The 18,544-nt window shown below is 41.5% G+C and overlaps 1 protein-coding gene across 1 annotated transcript in view; it reads right to left on the reverse strand.

Annotated features, from left to right (window-relative positions):
* The window catches only part of DCHS2 (dachsous cadherin-related 2), a 238,410-nt gene that overhangs the window by 12,261 nt on the left and 207,605 nt on the right, over positions 1-18,544 (reverse strand). The window contains exons 16-17 of the mRNA XM_040625493.1: positions 9,350-9,561; positions 4,400-4,551 (exon numbers count right to left, since the gene is read on the reverse strand). Coding sequence (XP_040481427.1) covers positions 4,400-4,551; positions 9,350-9,561 — 364 coding nt within the window. The remainder of the gene's footprint in view (positions 1-4,399; positions 4,552-9,349; positions 9,562-18,544) is intronic.

The following is an 18,544-nucleotide window of genomic DNA, read 5'->3' on the forward strand; positions in this document are numbered from 1 at the left end:
TGGGTAATTCCATTTTACATATTTTCCCTGGATGAATCTGAAATCTAAATCGTGGATGAAGACCTCTTCCCCGGGCTCCAGATCAGTATCTTAAACGCCTAAGGAATGTCTGAACTTTCGTTCTTGCACTAGCCCTTCAAACTCAAAATACCCAGAAAAAAAATCCCAATCCCAATCCCAAACCCCATTCCAACCCCAATTCTAATTCCTGCCTTTCCTATGAAGAAATTTCAGAATCATTTTCTATCTCTTTCCTTGTTGAATAAACTCAACTGTTGACCATGTTTCTATGGATTCCATACCTGAATCACGTAGTATGTTCCCTCCTACCATCCCCACTGCTTCGTCCTCCTTAGCAGACCCTTCAGAGCCATCATCTAGCTTAACTAATCTGTTTGCTGCTGGTCCTCTGTCTGGCAATGCATCTGTTACCAGACGTCTTTTAAAAATACATGCACTCAATTGCTTAGACTTTTATATGGCCTGCCGAATCAAGTACAATTTCCATTATATGGGATATAAAGTCCCTCGAAACTTGCCTGCGACCTACCAGCCTCTTTTTTGTTGTTGTTGTTTTGTTTTTCAGATCATCATAAGTTTGTTTCCAGTTTTACTAAGGTATAATTGACATACATCACTGTGTAAGTTTAAGGTGGATAACATAATGATTTGACTTACATATATTGTGAAATTATTGTCACAATAATTTAGTTGACATCCATCATTTCATATAGATACCAAAAAAGGAGAGAAATGATTTTTCTTGTGATGAGAGCTCTTAAAACTACTCTATTTTTAAGATTTTATTTATTTATTTGAGGTAGAGAAAAAGTGAGAGAGAAAGAGCATGAGCAGGGGGCAGAAGGAGAGGGAGAAGCAGACTCCCCATTGAGCAGGGAGCCCATCACGGGGCTCAAACCCAGGACCCTGGGTTGATGACCTGAGCTGATGGCAGATGCTTAACTGACTGAGCCACCCAGGTGCCCCTTAAAACTACTCTCTTATCAACTCTCAACTATACCACACTGCAGTGTTAACGACGTCATCATTTTGTGGGTCACATCCCCAGTATTTATTTATCTTGTAACTGACACTTTGTACCTTTGGCCGCGTTCCTCCTCTTCCTCCACATCCCCATCTCTTTTTCACTACCCCACACTCAGGTGCTTCTCGGGTGCACTGTACCACTTGTTACTTCCAAACATACCATATAAATACTTTTGCATATCCATGACTTTCCTGCTTTTTGCCTGAAATGTCTTTTATTCTTTTCATGGAGAGTCAACAGAACGGGGTTGCAATCCCAGCTCTGCTGTTTATGAGTCATGTATTTTGGAAAAAATAATGAACATCTCAGTCAACTTCCTACCTTGTATACATAATTGTTTCTCAGTATTTCTCTCACGGTCATAATGAGCTCTCAGTGGAGAGTATGAGTTTAGCGTTGCTCCTGGCAATACAGTGCTCTTTGAACTTGAATATTTACGCTACAGAAATTGAATATTTAAACCTTTAAATTAACTCTTATTTGCCTAAAGTTTTTCTTTCCTGTTTTGCATTTCGTTAATACACAGGTATGCACTTTGCAGATGCATCCACATAATACACTATGAAGCCCTACTAGGACCACTCACCCGGGCAAGAATCCCATCAGTTCTACCGTTTACTAGCTGTGTATTCTTGGCGAACAACTTTATCCTCTGAACTTTAATTTCCTCTTTCTGTAAATCTTAATCTGTTATGAGAATTCGACATATAAAGCAGCTCCATAAATGGCAACTACTGCGATTATTAATATGCCTCCTGCCATGGGTTATAATGGGGCTTGATTTTTGTGTTCCCTAAAAACAGGAAAGTTGCATGTGTCTCCACATCTCCAGCCTCAGGCTTCACAAGTAGTTTTTAAAATTCAGAAATGTCAGCCAGACAGAACTTAGGGTCTGTTTTACAGCTGGCCATCACCTCTCCACTGAGTTTTCTTATACATAGCTTAATATGAGGCCCAAAGATTATTTAACTTTTTATTTGTTGTATATTGACTATAATCATAACTGAGAATATCTTCCCCCCCATTTTATATTGTAAAACAGAGGGTTAGAATTGGGAATATTTTCTTCAATTGGACAAAATAGCAATACTTCAAAAGTAAAGTTAAAAACAGAATGCTACCATTTCCAAAGCATCCGCTAACGATGGAGCAGACTAGGAGACAATCATCCTGTATTTCCCACTACTTGAAGTATTAGAGAAAGCACTAAAGAGGAGGAGAAGCCTCCAGGGAGTGGAAGAGTGGAGGAAGGGGAGAACCTGAACAGGGGGGAGGTTTAAAATAGTTCCTCACTTTGGTGATGGTGGAGACTATGAGTGTGAGAGTGTGTGTGTGTGTGTGTGTGTGTGTGTGTGTGTATCTCCCTGTGGCAGAGTGCATATAGTTAAAATTCTCTCAGCTCCTGCTTCTCTTCCTCAGGGGGAATTGGAAAGGGACACTTTTAAATATTGGGACCAATTTAGATGTTGGGAACATTGAAACGATGACGCAAATAGGAAAAAGCTTAAAGGAGTCTGGTTTAATTGCTAATTAAGCTCCATTGAGTAAGAAGAACATTAGGACGGAAAGCCGTTACAATCCCGAAGTGCTTAGTCCCTGGGACGCAGCAGACCTTCCATAATCTCTGAATCTGTGATCACGCAGGTGCCACTAGGCTGAGACTGACCTGCAGTCATCTAGAGAGAGAGGAAAACGCTTGATGCTTAAGATGGCTGTAGAAACAACGTAGCCACAGTGGGCTTTAACATATTTAGACAGCCGGTTTTAATATACTCATACAATAAGCATCATAACAATTGATTACATTAAAATATTACTGAAAAAATCCTACTCGTTAATACAGGGTAAGGTCTTAAACTTTTTAAATGCTTTTGAAGTAATATTTTGAAATATATTAAACAAAAAGAATGAAACAATCAACTTCTGAGAGCCGGGAAGGTTTTCAGAGGTTAATTAGTCCAGTCCGCCCTGTAACAGATCCCGTTGTAATCGGCTCTCACGGCTCAACCACAGGGATCTACCCACTTTCCTTCATTACGCGTGAAAGCAGTCTGACCTAAGAGAACGCTGGCACTCAGGTCTTTGGTCTGCCTGCTTTTCCCCGTGTGGAAGGTCTGCTCCGTAGCTTGCACAGGGGAAACAGGGTGAGTCACCATCAGAGCCCTGGGGCCTGACCCTGTTGGATCACTAAATGGATCTGCCGCCCCGCAAGGCCCCGGGTGTCAGTTGTCTTAGCAGTGGAGGAGAGAATGCCTAAGTGGGCTTCCTCGGGAGGAGACCGGAAGCATTAAAGGAAACACTGTATGTGCAAGGCCTTTTGGAAGAACATACAAAAATATGACATGAATATACTAAAACGTACAATGAGAAAGCCAAGCCTCTGACCCCAGTTGGCCCCCCTACCCCCGCTGCGACCACTTCTCCAGAGAGCGACAAGGTTAAATTTCTGAGGTTTTCTTCCTAAAGTCGTCTCAGTACATGAGTGTGCCTTGACTCCAACAGACCCTGAGAATAAACCTTGTAGCGCATGCACCTTGTTATTTCCCCCACTCAGCCCTATAGCTAGGGCTGTGTCCTCAGTGGCACTCACAGGGAAACCACCTTCTCTTGTCAAAGGGTGGAACTCCATGGAAGGCTGAGCCACCATGTTTGAGGCAATCCCCACGCCCGGACATGTTTGGTTCCTTAGAGTCTTTCCTTTTTTTTTTTTTTTTAATAGACTGTGATGCCATAAATATATCTGTAAGTATAGCTAGACTTCTGTAGCACTGACTTTTTAAAATAACTAGAAGACCTGAGACACCGTTATTCTCTTTTATAGATTCTGCATAATTCTGTACACCTGGAACTCTACACAAAATATACTCAATGTTGAATGTGTGTTTCATCAGATCACTTCTATTAGAACACAGTACTGCAACAAGGACCTGATGACGGGGTTGTACTTTCGTCCATGAAACCGAGTAAAGAATTAAAAAGAGAAATGTCACTCAGTCTTCACTATTTTTAAAAACAAGAACCAAAACCAGTTGCGGAGTGCTGTGTCGGTCAGTAGGCATTTTGCAAATACGGTCTTTTTTAACGTCTCTCATTTAGTACTTAATAGCAGCAAAAATTCATAAAAGCTAAGAACTACAAGGAACCCTAAAGTTCTTCTAGTCTAATCACCTTTTCCAAATAGCAAATACTTTCTAAGACTCCTTCAGCATATCAAAAGGGTGATCGTAGATTCGATCAAAGGGAATCACATTTTACAATGAAGCTTACATAACAGGAAGTCATGGCCAAAGCAACAATTCTATCAGAAATAAGCAGAATACAGAAGTGAACGGATCTAAACCTGGGACAGACCTGTAAGAGCTGGTGAGTTCGTAATCTAGAAGCGCATTTGCTGTGATCATACCGCTCAGCGTGTCGATGCGGAACGCTTCCCCTTGGTTGCCAGACAGAATGGAATACTCAGGGCGGCCGTTCATCCCACTGTCCGGGTCTGCTGCAAAAACCTGTGAGGAAGCAGCTCTTCCATTAGGTCAGGATTTAATCTGCAAGATGGGTTAAGACTGTTTTACCCCAAAAATACAGACGTAGTGAAGAGAAGGGCCCTATGCACCCCAATGTTCATAGCAATATTGTCCACAATAGCTAAATCGTGGAAGGAGCAGAGATGCCCTTCAACAGATGACTGGATTAAGAAGTTGTGGTCCATATATACAATGGAATATTACTCAGCCATCAGAAAGAATGATTACACAACATTTGCAGCAACATGGACGGGACTGGAGGAGATTATGCTAAGTGAAATAAGTCAAGCAGAGAAAGACAATTATCATATGGTTTCACTCATTTATGGAACATAAGAAGTAGGAAGATCAGTAGGAGAAGAAAGGGAAGAAGAAAAGGGGGGGTAAACAGAAGGGGGAATGAACCATGAGAGACCATGGACTCTGGGAAACCAACTGAGGGCTTCAGAGGGAGGGGGGTGGGGGATTGGGATAGGCCGGTGATGGGTGTTAAGGAGGGCACATATTGCATGGTGCACTGGGTGTTATATGCAATTAATGAATCATGGAACATTACATCAAAAACTAAGGATGTACTGTATGGTGACTAACATAATATAATAAAAAAATGCTATTAAAAAAAAGGGGCTGTTTTTCAGACAAATGCACCATGAAAGAATCACTGATTGTCACACGCACTTTAAGAACAGTCATCAATATGATGGCAACAAATGGCCAAGGCTCACATTTATAATATAGTAGGTAATGGGCAGGCAAAGTGTTCTGCAGTCTCACTCAAAGGACTTGCAAATAATGTTCAGTCGGCGTAGCACATGTTTTGAACTACAATTTTAGGCAAGAGGTGAAAACACAGCGATACCTCAGAGATATTGAGGGTTCAGTTCCAGACCACCAAAATCAGAGAAATATTGTAATAAAGCAAGTCAAAGGAATTTTTGGTTTCCCAGTGCATATAAAAGTTTTTACACTATACTGGAGTCTATTAATTGTGCAACAAGCATAGCATTATATCTAAAAAAACCATGTCCATACCTCAATTTAAAAATACTTGATCGCTAAAAAATGCTAACCATCATCTGAGTTTCAGTGAGTCGTAATCTTTTTGCTGGTGGAGGGTCTGGCCTGGAGGGTCATGGCTGCTGACTGCTCAGGGTGGTGGCTGCTGAAGGCTGGGGTGGCTGTGGCAATTTGTAAAAATTAGACAACAATGAAGTTTGCCACATTGATTGACTGTTCCTTTTATGAACGATTTCTCTGTAGCGTGTGATGCTGGGTAATATCATTTTACCCACAGTAGAACTTCTTTCAGAATTGGAGCCAGTCCTCTCACGCCCTACTGCTGCTGCCTTATCAACGAAGTTTATGGAATACTCTAAATCATTTGCTGTCGTTTCAACAATTTTCACAGCAACTTCACCAGGTAGAGATTCCATCTCAAGAAACCACTGATCTGGTGATCCCCATCACAAGTAAAATAATAATGAAAAAGTGTGAATATTGCAGGAATTACCAAACTGTGACACAGATACAAAGTGAGCAAATGCTGTTGAAAAAATGGTGCCTATAGACTTGTTTGATGTGTGTTTACCACAGATCTTCAGTTTGTAAAAAAAAAAAAAAAAGCAATATTTGTGAAGTGCAATAAAATAAAGTAAAATAAAATGAGGTGCTGTACTTGAAAAAAATTCTAATTTGCTTGAATAGATTTCCAGCTATATTTAGATTCATGCCAGTACCAGAAAAGGAAAGAAATCTCTGCAGAGTGAATGGTGATCTTTAATTTGTTGTTTTTCCTGCTGAAAGTATTGCCTGTGAAATAGGCCGTATGTGGATTTTTTAAATATCTTATTGAAAGTCTCATTTTACAAGGATTTTTAATTAATAAAACAGCCTAGATTTAGTGCTAACAGATTTAGATCCTGATCATTTATTTGGTAAATTATCAAAGTAGTGTTGAGGATGAGACAAAAGTTTTGCATCACTCTCCATGGAGATCTATTATTTAGGCTGCATTACATTTTAATCAAAAACTAATTCTATTAGTGATTTTAAGATCTTACTTAAGAGTAAGTCGATGGATTAATTACAATTTTTTCTACTTATTTTCTTTTTTTTTTTTTAAGATTTTCTTTATTTATTTGACAGAGATAGAGACAGCCAGCGAGAGAGGGAACACAAGCAGGGGGAGTGGGAGAGGAAGAAGCAGGCTCATAGCAGAGGAGCCTGATGTGGGGCTCGATCCCAGAACGCCGGGATCACGCCCTGAGCCGAAGGCAGACGCCTAACCGCTGTGCCACCCAGGCACCCCTCTACTTATTTTCATCCTCTGTGCCCCTCAGCCTTGGCCTGACCTCACATTCCCATCATCCTCTGTCCTGTCCCAACACCGATGTCCTGATGGGTGTTGGCCTTGAACTCCCTCCGCTCTCAATCTATCCTTTGCGCTATTGCCAGATCTCAGGGGATCCTGAGTGGCCCAAGTGGGACATCGAGGACCTCATCGGGAGGGCACACAAACCAGCTACTTAGTAAAGACAGGCAGCAATACACAGTTCCTTGGAGGTCACCCGGAAAGGAAACTCATCTGCATCTGGACAGAATAAGATCCATCATGTCCCCTGGGTCCACATGCTTCAAAGTGTTACCAAGAGCAGGTCTCCCAGGAGGTGGATCCGTTAGGGTTTGAGGATGCCAGCAGCCCATATCCACTATGGCTCACTTAACCAGGAAAAATGTATCAAAAAGATAGTGCCTGGGTGAAGGCCAAGAACTTGGGCCACCCAGGGGCACAGTTTCTTTTGAGTTGTTGCCACCAAGACGAATCAGCTGAATGTGCTTCTGTGCTGGTGTCTTACCACTCGAGATTCAAATCCTAGGGAGAGAAAGCCTACACGAGACTGAGGCAAATGGCAACGACTTTGGCAGGGGGCAGAGGACAGGTCACCACCTTGACTGACAGTCTCACCAAGACTGTAGCTGACAGAGGATGGGCAGTCCCTAAAGGAAGCTGACGGGGCTGTCACCAAAAGCGGGGAGCATGGGCAGTGTGGTGGCAAAAGCCAGAACCACCACAAATGCCAGAACTCCAGAGCCTTCGACATTCCTGTTTATCTGAACAGAACACAGGAAAATGGCAGTTTTGGTTTCCTGGAAAAAATGAAAAGATCTAAAGATGTGAAGAACAAAGTTCGTTGTATCTGTTCCTGCCTCAGCCTTCTTAAAGTTTGACCTAATTTGACACAGTGATGGGCCAGGCTCCTTTCCATTTGTTTTATCTGGAAGGGGTGTCTTCCCCGTCTTGTGTTCCATATGGAGCAGCCTAGCTCTCTCCAAGTGAGCATGAACAATAAAGAGCCCGGGTGCAGGGGTCCTCTGTGACAAAGCAGGCCCCACAGTGGCACTGGAGGCCTCTGCCATCCCCTCCTAAACAGGTATCATTGTGCAGAGTGATACAGATGGGGCAAGTGAATGCCCTCCCCTTCTTCTGTCATGGCTGAAACGAAAGTCAAGACAGCATTTCTGCAACAGGCTGGAGACTGGAGCGATCAAGGCCCTGTCATACAACACAAGTCTGCAAGAACAGCGGAGGAAATCCTAGGGATCCTGGACTGTGCGGGGGCGGGGGGGGGAGTGTGGCAGGGACACAGAGCCAAGACTCCAAGATGGCCGAGACTTCACTGGTCTTGTCAGCACCAACAGAGGGGAACTTGTGCATCTGGGAACTGGACTGAAGGTCAAAGGAACGTGTCTCTGAAGATGCAGGTGGAGGTAGCTGCACAGTGGAGCACTGTGGGAGGTCTTGGCCGGAAGGTGTACTAACATGTCATCTGGCTCCCCGACCCCATCGCCCGGAGAGGAAGGGGGGTAATCATCACTAGGTGTTGGATCGCAGCAGTGGGGTTACAGAGGCCAGAGGGAAAGCCCCGGTGTGCTGCTGACTTTGCCAGGAAGGGGTTTTTGTACAGATTTCCTGTGTGGATCTCAAGAGGTTGTCCATTTCCTAATGTCCAGGGTCTTGAAGACAAAATAGCAATTCAACTGTGAAGGGAAAGGTAGAACTGGGTCCAAGTCCTGAAGCAGGTAGAGAGACTATCAAGGGTGAGTGGGTGTTAGAGCCTGAATGAGACTGCCTTCAAAACAGATCTTCGTTTTCATGGCTTAGGCCTTTTTGCTGAGATGGGGTAAGGCCCAGGAACAGTGGATCTGTGTCTTTCGAGTGAAATGTCTGCAAATTTTGAACGCAGGGAGCTCTTCCATGGGCCCGTGCCTCTATCCTTACTCGTCTGGCTGCAGCTCCACCTGGCGAGTGCCTGCTCGCCCTTGGAAACCAAGTGCAAATACCGTTCTTCTGTGAAGTCTTACGCTTTTCCTCCAGGAAAAGTCTGTATCTCCTCTTTTCTCTCATGACATTAAATGGGCACTTCCATTTAACATGACTTACATGCATTTAAATTTTATGTTTACTTTCTGACTTCCCCTCTTAGCTGTATACATGATAAGCTGAGCTGACTTCTGTGCCCCTACGGATTCGCTGCTAGTGTTGGACACCAGAGTCCCTAGTCCCGAGAGGAAGCAGGGGGGCACTAACAGCACCGGATGAAGAGAGGAAGAAGAGTGAGCTCAGAAACTCCAGACGTCCTTCGAACTAAGGTTTCAACCAGTTCATTAAACATTGTACATGCCCTAGAAACATTTAATTTATGTCCTAGAAAAAGGCTTTAGACTGATGATAATTCCCACACACTCACACATACACATACACAAAACCCATTTCTGTTACCTGTATGATGGGAGCATTGTGGAACTGGCCTTCAGACACTGACACGTGGTAAACGCTTTGCTCAAAGCATGGTAAGTTATCATTCACATCTTGTATCAGGACTGCTACTTTGCTGTAGGCTCTGTGCCCCCTGCTTTCCGCTAAAATGATGAGTTGTACTTCATGTCTGACTTCAAAATCGAGAAACTTGGGTTCTTTCACAGTGAGTTCTCCTATTTTGATTCCGAGGGAGAAAAGAATAAAAGAAAATGGTGTGGTACTCATTATTTAAAAAGCAAATCATCTTTCACTCCTATGCTCTCAAGCTCGTCTGTCCCTCAAAGTCTCCCGCTGGCTGGCTGCCCTTCCCTCTTCACTGGGGTCGTTGGGAAAAAAGTTGAGAATGTGGGGGTATTTGCAAGGTTCCAACATGTAGGAGGGAAAGAAACTATGAAATAGCTGAAATGTGGAAGCTGTCTCTGAAATCACCCTTCTCTCTCCATATTTAGTCCATCCCTATGTCTGCAAAGTCTACCTTTCAAACATCTCTTGAATCCGCCCTCCATCGTCACTGCTGCTATCCTCCTCCGAGCCACCAGCATTTCCCACCTTCTCCCCTGCATGAAGGGCCCCATGGCATCACTCATCTGGTCTCCCTACTAATCCAGTTCCCATTCTGAACTAAATCATAAAAATGGACACTGTCATTGTCCTACAGAAACCTCTTCCATGGCTTTCCATGATGATTATGACGAAGTTCAGCATTTTTAACCTCCATAGGATGGACGTGCTTGGGCCTCTCCTGCCTCGGGAGTCTCATTCCTGCCCTTCCCCACATTGCTCTCTCTGCTGTGCTCAGAACACTCATAAATGTTCTGTTCCTCAAATGCTCATTTTAGAGTCACCATGCATGCTTTTCCATCTGCCTGGCATGGTCTCTACCTCTGTGCTTCCTCAGGGATCTTTCCAGACCAACCAGCCCCATACCGTCACTGTGGTCAGCCTGTAACAGACTCTCACAGAGCACCCGCGTGTACTGTGCTCACCTATTTCAGACTGGTTCTTCCTCTTGGTTTAGAAGCTTACAAGGTGTGGATGGGTGCCTATCTCTTACACCAACGGTCATGTTCCCAGTGCCTAGCTCAGGGTCTGGCCTACAGAAGGCATCCATTAATGCATGTTATACCCTCATTTACAAAGTAGTAACAGGTTAGGGAAACTGACTTTTGGGGTTTATGCCTTGTACGAGTTTTCTCCCCCAAATTAAGAAAATTCCTCCTGATTTAATTTCCTTCTCTACTTTCTGTTCTGTTTTTGTTCTCCCTTTTACTGTCAAATTTCTTACTGAATTTATTATTATTATCTTATTATTTACTTTGCTTCACTGTCAGAAATTCCATCGAATAGAGATTCACTGAAGGAACACTGATTGGGAGGCTGAGACACCTGAAACCATGTAAAATCCTAGCCCTGGCTACTTAGTTTAGGGAAATTACCTGGCTCTACCACCACTACATTTGTGACCCAGGGGAAGTTATCAGGTTCTACAGAGCTGAGCCTCCTCTTCTGTAAAATGGGGATATTAGTAATGACTTTGTCGAGTTGCGGGAGAAGGACTCTAATGCATATTTCGAATGTTCCTGTGTAGGAACCTGATACAGATTCCAGTGCCCCATTCATGATCCTCTTCCCTTTCATCATCAGGTATAGATTGAAGAGCTACAAAAGCTCTGAATTTAGAAAGAAAACATTTAATTGCCATGGACTAATCAAAGCTTGATCTTCAGGCGAAGAACCTGTACTATTTCCAGAAATAAGGCCTGGAAGCCACAGTTCTTACTGTTCTATCTGAACCAGTTTCCTTAGACAACCATCTTGGTCCAAGAAAATGTCAGGCTCTTGCATACTTACCTGGAGGTTAACAGGAATCATGCCCTGCTCTAGTGTTCTAACTTCGGTACTGAGTGTTTTCAGATTTTTATAGCTTCTCTTCTGTTACTAAGAGCAACTAAATATATTTTCTATGAGGAACTCACTATACCACAAAATGTAAAATTTCCATAAACTCACTTTCATTTATTGTTATCAGTTATCAATTCAGAAAACCAGATTACTTCGACGGGCCACAGTCTGATGTGACCGACACCCCTGGCAGAAAGTTTAGGATAGATCTGACCATTGGTAGCTGGAAAACTCATTAAGATGCATTTTGATGAACTAGTAATGAAACAAACTGGTCTTCAGAAACCTCTGTGAAACAAGGGCTAAGCCGGCACCCCCAAAGGGCAGAGAAGCCCCAGGCCGAGGTAGTTCCAAGCTCTCATCCAGCACTCCGTCTCCACCGAGCAGAGCACTCCGCTTGCTATCATGTTCTGTTACTCTTAGCCAAAGAAAAATAACATAGAAACGCAACACTAAATTGCCAGTGTCACTTGGTAGAAAGTGTGCCAATTATAGCACAGATCAAAGTGGATTTTTTAATAAAAGGCTTGTGTTTAGGCTTTGATAATTGGAATTTTGCACTTGGAATGGCTCTGCAGTTCTAATGCTTTCCTTGCTTGGCTTTTATTTTTGGCATAATAACTGGCATATGCTGAGAAAGTTGTGTAAGTAGGAAAGACAATAACCCGTCTCTGAGATGACTCAAGGCTGGCACACCTACCAGACCCACATTTGCCTGGGATGCTATACGCATATTTTTCTCAGAGATATCAAGGATTTATCGTCACCGGTGAGATGCAAGAACTACTGAGCTCTCAGTCTGGGCAGAAGTCCACGTTTTCCTTCCAGTACAAGCCTCACGGGTATCGACTTTATGTTCATTCTTACGCATTAGCGCGCAAGTTCTAGAATAGCTTGAGAATGAAACTGCAGTACTATTTTCTTTCTCATATATGTACACATGTAGCTTTTGCCCACGTTATAAAACACACAGCAAAATGAGATGCAGATTCTTCAAATGCTAACTGCTCGACAGCACAATCAGGTAATGTCAATCCATTACAAACTGTGCACGTGCATATGAATGTACCCGAAGCAGAATGTGATAAATATTTATGTTACCCAACAGCTCTGAAACCGTCTCCTGCTAAAACAACATACCTCACACATGGCAAGTTTGATCATTTTTGTTTTATGTCAACCTACCAAATCATGGACGAATACTACCATTTATTTACATAGACGATGTGAGTAAAACTCCAACACTCCTGCTGGTGTAGAGTGAGTAGTAGATGTTTTTAGGCTGATGTGACAAGCAGTTTGAACACAAACATAAACCTTTGGTTTGTGACTATGGGACAGAGCAAAGACTGGCACAAATGGACAGAATATAAGGTTCTCATCAAAGATCTTTCTTATCAGAACTTTTAAGTCAGTAACTAATAAAATGGCCTTCTCACATTTTTACCCTTAAGAAGAGTAACCATAACCTTAGAGATCTTTACTGATTTGTCACACACACCAGCTTTCTGTTTTAACTGTTATATGGCTTAAAATACATATATTCATAAAACCTATGTTAGGTAACTTTACACATAAGCTTGAAGGTTATGTGCCAAAGGTGATGTGAAAGATGAGTTTAATATCATAATTAAAGGTTTTTAAAAAGGTTTCTTGACAGCAGTATGGAAAACCTCATAACAAAAACAACTAAAATGCTTTCTAACTTGTGTGTGTGTTGAAATGCATGATTGAGTTGGTATACTAGTAAGGAATCTTGAGAGGACAAAAAAGAACTGAAAACAGTAATCCAGGAAGGTAAGCAAACACTAAAAGCCCATTTTTGTTCCAAAGGTCTCTAACACAACCTTCTTCCTTGCAATTCATCTCTGATAGCTGCACCGAGTATGAGAAACAAGGGAAGAAAACTGAACCCACAAAAGATGCAGAATCTAATAGGAAAACCAGCATGAAGCTATAAATCCAAAGGCTACATATGTTCCAAGTGAGTGATCAATATTCAAAAAACAAAAACAAGTTCAAAATGGATGCACAGAAACCGGCTTTTCTTGACCTTGGTGTTGGTTGGAAGGGAGAAAAAGTCTCTGCTGTGGATTCATTGACGTAAGCCTGAATTTATGGTAGCCATACTATCACATCTATGTGTTTTTAAAATCCTCAATAATTATTTAAGCTAGTCTTTGCTTGATGATGTACCCAGGTGATCTGCAGAAGGAAAAATAAATCCTCTCTAAAGGGCATGAGTTCAATCCAGTCTTCAAAGAACCCTCAGAGAAAAAGTTGTAAGGACAATGAGCAGCTCATAGTTAACAAGCATGAAAATCACAGAGAAACAAGGCACCATGAATGAGAGCTGGCAAATCTAGAGAAAGCTGAATAAATCTTCAAAGACTTAAAATGCTGGGTTATTGGACACAGGCTGTGTAATTATTACATATGTTTAAATATATAAAAAAGAAGTTTAGAAACATGAGCAAGGAAGAAGAGATTACTTTTTTACAAGCAACTAGTTATGGAATAAATAAATCACCACGGGGTTAAAAGGTACAACATAGGGAATATAGTCAATGAAGCTATAATAACATTGTATGGTGACAGATGGTAGCTAGACTCGTGGAGAGAGCAGCATAACATACAGAGCTGCCAAACCACTATGTTGTATCTGAAATTAATATAGCATTGTAAGTCAACTATACTTCAATTTTCTTAAAAAAGATGATTTTTTTACAAGACCAGGAATTGCTGACAAAGAACCCAAGGGAACTTCTGGAAATAAAAAATATAGTTCCCTAGATTGAAGGAAAAGTGAAGGAGATGAAAAATGTGCAAAAGCGAGGTAGGAGAGAGTGCCTGGCTCAATACTTGTCTCACCAGACTTCTAAAAAGACCTTGAGATCAACAGCTAACTTCTTAATGCGACAATAGGAAACCAGAAAGCACTGGGATAATATCTTCAATGTGACGAGAGAAAATAACTGTGAACTTAGAATTCTAAGACCGGCAAACATATTTTTAAAAAATAAGAATTAAATAAAGACATTTGCAGACAACCAAAACCTGAACGAGTTTACTACGATAGACCCTCACTACAAGATGTACTTCAGGGAGAAGGAAAATGACACCAGAGGCAAGTCCGAGATGTAAGAAAGAACAGTTAGCAAAGAAGCACAGAAATCTATTTTAAAATATTAATAATGTCTGGGGGCACCTGGGTGGCACAGCAGTTAAGCGCCTGCCTTCAGCTCAGGGCGTGATCCTGGCGTTATGGGATCAAGCCCCACATCAGGCTCCTCCGCTATGAGCCTGCTTCTTCCTCTCCCATTCCCCCTGCTTGTGTTCCCTCTCTCACTGGCTGTCTCTATCTCTGTCAAATAAATAAAATCTTTAAAAAAATATTAATAATGTCTGATTTGAAAAAACTATAATTGTGGCCCACAGGAGCTTATAAGCTGAAAAAGGGATATTTGGTGATAAGACTTCTAAGTCTCTTATATTATTCAGAAGAAGGATGTTAGTTAATGTGAACTTCAATTATATATATGTTAAATAACCAGGCTAACCACTAAAAGAAAATAAATAGCTATATAATTCCAACAAACACAGGGAAAATGGCCATCTTCAGGTAATGATCGTATATGCTGAATGCTCAGAAAAATATTATAATCAATAGGAGTTTACAGGTTTGCTAGATACAAGATAAATATGAAAGCCATTTTCAAGTATACCTAATAGCATTCAGAAAAAACATTTTCTCACTTCACTTACAAGAAAAAGTATAAGGATTTAGACCAAATCTAACAAAAACCCTGTAAGCCTGCTACAAAAATTAAAATTTATTAAAATATATTTAAGGAAACAATGGATGTGATTTTCTATATCATCCTGAATTGAAGACAATACTTAAAGATATAGCTTCAAACTGATGTTTAAATTAATACAATTCCAACAAAAATCCTAGTAACCTAAATGTCTGTTGATGGATGAATGGACAAAAGAAAGTGTAGCTATACACACACAGCATATTATTCAGTCTCAACAAAAGAGAATGCCGCCATATGTGACAACATGGACAAACCCCGAGAACACTATGTTGAGTGGAATAAGCCAGTCACAGAAAGATAAACATGGCATGATTCCACTTATATGATGTATCTAAAATAACCAAACTCCTAGAGGCAGGGCGTAGAATGGCGGTGGCCAGGTGCGATAGGGGAGGGGCGATGGCAATGGGGAGGTGCTGTTCCGTGTGTATGAAGTTTCACTTATGCAAAATGCATAAGTTCTAGAAACCTGCTGGACAACACTGTGCCTAGAGTTAGCAATACTGTATTGTACACACTTATAGTTTTGCTAAAAGAGTAGATCTCATGTTAAATGTTTTTACCACGGTTAAAAAGGAAAGAAAAGTATTGGCAAATGATTATTAGTTACAGTGCACCGCTCTACGGGCTTTGTGAGGAGGATACTTTGGCCTGATGATTTAGTGCCTTAAATTCTAGATCGAGGCTATGCAATTGTTCTGGACATTTTCTTTGTTAATTCGAGTGACGTTTCACCTGAAAGCAAATGTGCATGTCACGATTACCTGGGTTTCATGCATGAAAAGTGTGGGCAGCTCTTATGTCACCCAAAGACTTATGAACAAATCTCCTTTCCTTGGGAAAAAAATCCCAATAGGCTTGTGTGTGTGTGTGTGTGTGTGTGTGTGTGTGTGTAAGTATGTATGTACATATGTTTGTGTGTGTCTGTGTGCATGTGTGTGTACACATGTGTGAAAACTTGGCAAGTGGATATAATGATTCATATTAGAGCAAAGGGTCAATAACAGCTAATATAAAGAACATGAGAATGGGGCTGCTTCCTTGGTATGAAGATTGATTATAACGTCTATGTGATTAAGGGAGAGTGGTACTGGTGTGTGGATAGACAAAGAGATGAATGCAGAGGAGTCAAGGATCCTGTAAAGAGTTATGGAAACAACGTATGACAGAGGGGGTATTTCAGGTCACATAGCAAGGTCACTGCTACTGAAATTACTGGTAATCCTTAAAAAAGAAAAAAAAAGAAGGAAAAGGAAAGTTATCCCTACACTCTTGTAAAACAGGAAAATAAATTCTAGATGCACAATAGATGTAAATATGAAACACAGGAAAACTTAAAAATTTTAAAAGAGAATGTAACGATATTTTCTTGATCTCAGGATCGGGAAGAGACTCTTCACTTACAAAATGGGAAAATCATAAAGTAAAACGACTGGTTAATTCTAACTCATCAAAATGAAAATGTACCAGTGAGAGAGGGCAAGACGAGTCACAAACTGTAAAAAATATTTGCAACCAAAAACAATCAAAGGAGACATGCTAACGAAAATATATGAACAATCCTTAACACTTCAGAAAGAGAAACACAAACAACCAGTAGAAAAATAGGCAACGTGTATCAATGTGCATTTCACGTGGAAGAAAACAAGAATGGTCAATCCACTATGCAAAAAATGCTCACATTCATTAGCAATAAAGACATGCAAATTACAACTGCAGTGAGATACCATTTCACACCCACCAGACTGGCAATAGAAAACAGGGCGTAAACAACCGCGATAGCTCTCATTTCAGGGCTGGTGGAATGTGAAGTGGGACAAACCACTTCAAAAACAATTTGGCACCATCTGTAATGCTGAACACACGCAGCCTCTGATGTATACTCCCAGCCTAGGCTCTGGGGCCGGGAGAACTCCTCACATATGCACCAGAAGACACGCATGGGGTTGCTCCTCCCAGCACTTGTTATTATACCCCCAGATGGGAAAACCTCCCTGACCATCAACGGTGGGATGGATAAATAAGTTATGACATCGACTTAAAACAGAAGGCCATAAAGAACTGAAAATGAAAGAGACCCATCTGCACGCATTAACATGAAAGATTCTAATTCTGAATAAAAACATTGAATCCCATTAAAATACAGACACTATGAATCCATTTATATAAAATGCAAAAATAAACCAAATTGAACAGTTTTATTGTATAGAAATGCATTTGCTGTAAGTCACAAGGGAACGATTATTCCTGAAGTAGGGACATTAGTCAGCCTGCAGCAGTGGACAGAAAGGAAGCGATGGGAAAAGGGCTCAGAGGGAGCGTTGATGATAGTGGCTGCGTTCTGGTTTATAACCTCGGCGGCAGGGACACACCTTCTTTGCTGTTCCTCTTTAATGTGTGCATAACAACTTATGCACTACAAAGCACAGCCAAAATGTCGAGCAAAAGAATTAAGTCATGGACGAGAGGCCATTAGCATGATTCTATCATGATGTTTAAATCAAGGTAAAATGACATAACACATCATTTAGAGAGTCAGACACAGTTGGAAAATTATCAAGAAGGAAAGGCAGTGATCAATGCCAAAGTCAGACGCCTGGTTATGGATTGCCCTGGGTCAAAAAGAGAGACGTGAGAGGGGCGAGACACACGGGGACTTCCCGAGGTTCTAGTAGTGTCTCATCTCTGGAGATGGATGGCAAGTACATGTCCATTAAACAGCTTTCTATGTTTTAGCATATCATCTTGCAGCTGTTTCACAATAAACTTGTGAAATAAATTTCAACATAAATAAATACTTAATTGAAAAGTGAAGAGTTTTCTGTGGACGTCCCCTTTGGACTAACCCTAGGCATTTTTTACCTGAATTTTAATGAGAGACTCCAGAAAAAATAAGGCCAAACCTGGGCCGTGTTAAGGGGGAGGTGGCAGGAGGATGTGGGGAGCCTGGGAAATTGTACAAGCTCTGCTACGCTCCTTCTTTCTCAACGTTCTAATCTCAGCTCCTTTCCCAGGACCTTCACACACTTGGACTTCTAGAAGCTTAAGGCTGGATGATGTTCACAAATCGCTCTCTTGTCAGCAGGCTTCCCCCGTCATCCTTTAACCAAATGGTGGGGCGAAGAGGTAAAGACCTGGCAGGCCACCTCAGAAAGGCTGCTGACCAAAGATGGTGCAGACCAAAGAGTGGCAACGGTACCCTGGGATGAGAAGGGCTTTGCTTAAGAAACTACTCCCTCTCCATTCTTCCCATGTGCCTGTAGTACAGATTACATAAGGCAGTTATGGTCATACAGAAATTATTAAAAACAGTCTTCTTGAGGTTTGACAATGCAGCAGCAGATCTGTATCTACTACATAGTTGTTACTCAAAGAGTATGTTTCAAATAATCAATTGGTATTCATTTAAAACACAATAATGGTCTTATTAAAG

Source organism: Ursus maritimus, unplaced genomic scaffold, assembly GCF_017311325.1.
Source record: "Ursus maritimus isolate PB19 unplaced genomic scaffold, ASM1731132v1 scaffold_11, whole genome shotgun sequence".
Taxonomy (NCBI): Eukaryota; Metazoa; Chordata; class Mammalia; order Carnivora; family Ursidae; genus Ursus; species Ursus maritimus.